We start from the raw sequence: 5,898 nt of genomic DNA on the forward strand, positions 1-5,898 counted from the left end.
CCATACACATCCCCAAAATTTAGAACTGCCAATTCTGACCATAAGGAAGTCTGTTTCTCATGGGAGGTACAGTTCAACCTATAAAGAACTTTATTCCAGAGAAACCAAAATGATTTTAAGCACTGACTTAACACTTAGATTACAAACTACAGTTCCTCTTTTCTAATTTTGGTATTTGAAAACATTCCAAGTTATGAAACAAAGAATATAAAAATGTTCAATCCTATTCACTGCTCCATGTAAAATTTTATGTGCATTTTAAGACTCTCGAAGACAGTCTATTAACCCATTGCTTATTTCCAAGGAGTAAACATGAGACTATTTAATCAATGATAGCTCGGAGTACAACACACACATATAACCCTACCTCACTGGGAATGGCCACGTATATTAACAACTTATCTAAAATAAAAACTGTAAAGCGTTTGACAATTGCTTAAAAATAAAACCCAAGTCTAAGTATATTCAAATGGTGCAAATAAGAATGGTATAAAATGGATACCACAAATGTTTAACAAATAAATTTAAATAGTGCATAATCTCAAAAAGTTGAATACACAGAAGCAGAGAGTAGAAGGATGGTTGCCAGGAAAGGGGAGGTAGGGGAAATGGGGAGAAACTGGTCCAAGGGTACAAGTTACACTTATGCAGAATGAGTGAGTCGAGAGAGTAAGGCAGAATGACTATAGTTAATAAAACTATACTACCTAACAGAAAATTGCTAAGAGAGTATGTTTCAGGTGCTCCCACCGCACACAGATAATAACTATGTGAGGAGATGGAGATGCTGATTAGCTTCACAATACTAATCATTTCATGATGTATACCAGATCATGTTGTACACCTTAAATGTGCACACTTTTATTAAATAAATAAATAGCTATGTGAGCAATCAAAAGACTGGATCATGCAATACTGTATTCCAAAACCTTTAAGATAGCACAGGACTAATTTGGTTTAATTTGCTGGGGAGATCATACTTCAGCTGTGGATCATTTCAAGTGCACAAAATCAGCTTTGTTCTTTGCGTACAGTCCATATTATACATAACAAATAAGGACCCTTATTTTCTGACATGTATTATAGTTGCTGTGCTCCAAAATATATTTCAAGGAGACTGCATGACTATGTTTTATGGAAATACATGTCAATAACACATATACTTTGATTCACCTGTTCCTCTTATCTCCCGCTATTACTAGTAAGAATGGAACCTAGAGAAACAAGCTCTAAAAGGAGCTGCTCAAGCAGCACTGACAAGCAAGGAGGAAGGATTGATATGCAGGCATAAATTAGACTTAATTAGGAGAAGTGTTTTTCCTTTCAACAGCATGAAACGTTTATTAGACTTCTATACTCTGAAATAGGGTAAGCCAATGCCGAAGACAACAAGTGATTCAGACATAACTGAACCAAAACTATTTCAATTTATTTCTTAAATTTAAAAGCTGTGTGAATTTTTACTACTGATGCATTCCTCACTGCACAAAAACTTAATTATCAATAGTGTGGATTAAAAAAACAGTTCATATTCAAATATGAGCTGAATGAGTAAGCTGTCTTATGCTAAAGGCATCACTTTGTTCTTTTTACTTAAGAAATGACACAAAATCGTTCTTTACTATACTAATAAATTTGTTTTAATTTGAAGATATAAATACACACTATTCAAACACACTCTGTAAACTTATTAAAAACCAATATTCAAAAAGCTCTACAATCCCTAAAAGTATGGATAACTCAAGTAAAATTCTAACCAGAGATTAAATTTAAAACAAACCTAAAAACAAAGTTTTATATTAAGGTAATGTGTTTATTTTATATAATCATATGATCCACATCAATATCATGAAGATCAGTTATAAAATCTAGGCTTAAATAATTTGAGGGGCGCCTGCGTAGCTCAGTTGGTTGAGTGTCCGACTTCAGCTCAGGTCATGATCTCACGGTTCGTGAGTTCGAGCCCTGCGTTGTGCTCTGTGCTGACGGCTCAGAGTCTGGAGCCTGATTCAGGTTCTGTGTGTTCCTCTCTCTGCCTCTCCCCCACTCACTCTCTGTCTCTCTCAAAAATAAGAAACGTTAAAAATTTAAAAACATAATAAATAATTTTAAAATTAGGTAAAAACAGTACAAAAACACTCATATTACTTACTACGATGTCGGTTAAAAATTAAGAATTATTTGCGCAGACCAAAACAAATAAACAAAAGCTGCGGGTGGGGAAGATGACCCAAACACTAAAGACAGCTAAGAAACATGACTCAATAACAAAGCAGCAAAATTAAATGTGGAGAACTCAATCACGGTCTTCTTGGTCAGAGTGACACATTACATCCAAATGGCTACATTTATTCAACATTAGAAAAGAACCACATGTGTACAAAAACTATACCATTAGATGTTGCACAACTTTTAGATGAAACGTTTTAGTTAATATTATCGACAGGTCTAAAAAAGCAAGCTCATCAACCACTAAGTGATTTTAGACAAATCCCTTAACCTCATTCAGTGCTAAGCACATCAGGCACAAAGAAGTACTCAATCCCCCTCACCCATGGGTTAAGTACTAGAGAATAATTCTAAGAAAGTAAAAAGACTAGCTGCACTGAAGAACATCATGAGATGGACTGTGAGAGGGACAATGCTTGGCTGAAAGGGGAAATATGCCGGGTTCAGGTTAATTCTACCATCTCTGGGTAAAGGAAGGAAAGAGAAGAGAATACATGAGCCACAGAGCTGCCATCTCTGACATGTAAAAATCACAAAGAGAAATATGTATAGTACACTATTACATACCTAACTGTTGTAAGACAGTTGCCTTTACTTGTGCGGAAAGGTTTTCCGTCTGCAAAAGTTGTTCATAAGCTTCCTTTGCAGAATGATACTTCCTCTAAAAAGCAGAAAAAAGGGATTTAAAGAAAAATAAAAGCATTATCTTTAAAGAATTTGCTCACATATTAAGATTTACTATATAATACCGATACTTTAGCCTATTTCTTAAGCCAACCGCAAGAAAACAGGCTAGCGCCATTACCGAGTGTTCCTTTAACACCGGAGAGTTGTGGGCAGGCCAGGTTTCAGAGTAATTAACACCAGTAAGACATTCAATACGATAAAGTATTAAAAAGGCCCTTTTAAGAATCAGCCAAATCTCAATTGTTAAAATAATCTCAACTTATTTAATAACAGGTAATTTCAACTTTATTTAGGAGCACTGATGAAGCAAGTTAAGTATTTGACCTCCAAGTGCATGACCTGCCCAGAGACACCAACTTCCCAGGCAAATTATTAAAAACAGAGCATATGCCAAAAATGCTTTAAAAAATCTAAGTGCAAAAGCAGTTAAAATCCAAGTTGATAGTTACTGGTATATATATCCTATGAAAAAATTTATAATGATTTTAAAGATCCAAAACCTCCCATAGTCTAACTATGTTCACAATGTTTAAGGTTCCATTGGCAAATTTCTAAATAAAACCACTTATGCACAGTCCTCTCTTCAAAAAGCACGAGTGTGCCTGAAACCCATTACTGCTACCGTCATAGAGCTTAGGACAACTCCTCCAAGAAAAATGGGAGGGAAGAAAAAAGAGATAAGCCAACAAAAGAGAATCTCATAAATATGACCTTTAAAACATACTCAGCAGAACAATGATTTGAAGTGGCTTTTATTCATTATCAGCAATACTACATAGCTGCCTGAGCAAACAAATTCTCAAAAACAACAACAAAACACGGAGGTAGAAATACGAAAGTAGCTGTACAAGCCTTAGGCAAATCACTTAAAGATTCAACATCCATAAAACAGAGTTAATACTGGCATTGTTCTAAGGATCAAATGAGATACGCAAAGAACTGCAGAAACAAGGAGCTATGTGAGTACGGTATGTCAACACAGGAAAGATCTGAAAGCATTGGCCACTGAGATAAACTTTTATTTATCCATTAAGTTAGTTCCCCCCTAAATATTAATCTGATCTCAAAAAGTCATTTAGACAATACAAGGACCAAGTTATTCCTTCAAATGGTATGCTAAAACATACTTCCAAACACTAACAACAACAACAACAACAACAAAAACCACAACATACTTAAAAAGTTGGTTGCATCATACTGAGAAACAAAGTTGGATTTCTACCTCATATCATAAACTGGCAGAGAAGTATATAAGAGAAAAAAATGTAGGAGAATATTTCCTTGAGACCATAAAGAACTTACCTGACATGGCCAAAACAACACACATCATAAGGAAAAGAAAAGATCTGATCTGAAGAACATAGCAGAAAATCAGGCAATGGACACAGAAATCAACACAGAACAGGTGAAAAACACGTGAACAAGTGTGTATCTCTAGAAATGCAAGTTTAAACGAGATACCACCATTTACCCATCAGACTGGCAAACATAAGGACGTTGGGTAAATCCAAAGTTGGGGGTGTGCGTGTGTGCCCAGCTGGAAGCAGATTCACGCATGAAACCGGTTGTGCAAACTGGTATGCAAATACACTACAGTCCAGCAGGCTTACCCTTGGGACAAAGATGCCAAAGAAACCTTTCCGCAGGTAATGTTCTAAATGGTACTGTTTCATAGTATCAGGAACTGAGGGACAACCTAGGTCCATGTCACCAGGGAGTGAAAACATAAAATACGACAGATGCTTACACTAGAACATTAAGTAGTAATTATATATGGCGTATGAAAAGATGAGTTTCTCTTTAAAGATGTTTAGTAAAGTCTTGCCTCTGGTGATGCTGGAGTAGTTCTTCCACAGACAGCTTTAAGTTCTGGATAAAACATAATAGTCAGCTATCAGAAAGCCTAGAGAGAAACCAAACTCGGGCTGAAACCAGAGAGACTGACACTTAGAAAAAGGGCATGGCACTGGATGAGTGCCACTATCTCTTACTAGGATTTCCATCTGAAGGAAGGCCCCAATTGGTACCTTAGCTAGAATGCAAAAAGAAATTGGCCATCTTAGTAGTCCGAAAAATCAGAGGAGACACTTGGAAGCTATCACCAAAGCGGGAAGCGAGAGGAGAAATCCTAGGAAGGAGAGAGTGAAAGAAAGAGAACACTGAATTCTGCAGTTACACCCTGCCCAACTCTCTTGCTGACTGCTAAATATGCATGAACACAGCAGATGTCCAGCAGCCTGAAAGAACCAGAGACTTCCNTTAGAGTGTGATCTGAGCACGATTAACTGGCTAATAAAAAACAAAAACATCAATTTTCAGAAAACTATAACAAGGTCACTCCATAATGTATTATTCGGGATATCCAGGATAAAATTACCAGACTTCTGAAGAATCAGGAAAATTTTTATCCATGTTCAAAAGAAAATAAATAAAAACATTTTAAAAATTAAAAAAAAAAAAAAGGAAATTACTGAAAACCAGCCATGACGTTACTCAGATGATGAAATTTGCAAATACTTTTAAAGCAGCTATTTTAACAATTTTAACAATATTTTAACAATGTTCACAGATAATAAGGAAAATATAACCATTAATGCCTGAATAGGCAGGAAATTAGAGCACAGAAAAAAACAAAAAGAAATCCTAAAACTGAAAAATATCCGAAATTAAACAAAAAAAATCACTGGATAGATTGAATAGCAGATTGGAGACTTTGTACATGATGTAATTGGAGTTCAAGAAGACAGGAATAGGGTAGAAAAGACAGAATGGCTGAGAGCTTTCCAGAACTGATGAAAGACATCAAATACTATATCCAAAAGACTAAGAAAATCATAAGTGGTATAAATAAGAAAAAAAAATAATCCCTGGGCTTCTTATAAATAAGAAGAAAAAATTCAGAGTCAAATTTTTAAAACCCAAATGGAAAGAAAACTTTGAAAACAGCAGGAAAAAAACAATAAACACAAAAGAAAGGACAAA

At 35.4% G+C, this 5,898-nt stretch overlaps 1 protein-coding gene across 1 annotated transcript in view; it reads right to left on the minus strand.

Annotated features, from left to right (window-relative positions):
• The window catches only part of KDM6A (lysine demethylase 6A), a 134,659-nt gene that overhangs the window by 53,355 nt on the left and 75,406 nt on the right, over window positions 1–5,898 (minus strand). The window contains 1 exon segment of the mRNA XM_077768522.1: window positions 2,797–2,890. Coding sequence (XP_077624648.1) covers window positions 2,797–2,890 — 94 coding nt within the window.

Source organism: Crocuta crocuta, unplaced genomic scaffold, assembly GCF_008692635.1.
Source record: "Crocuta crocuta isolate KB4526 unplaced genomic scaffold, BGI_CrCroc_1.0 scaffold467, whole genome shotgun sequence".
Lineage (NCBI taxonomy): Eukaryota > Metazoa > Chordata > Mammalia > Carnivora > Hyaenidae > Crocuta > Crocuta crocuta.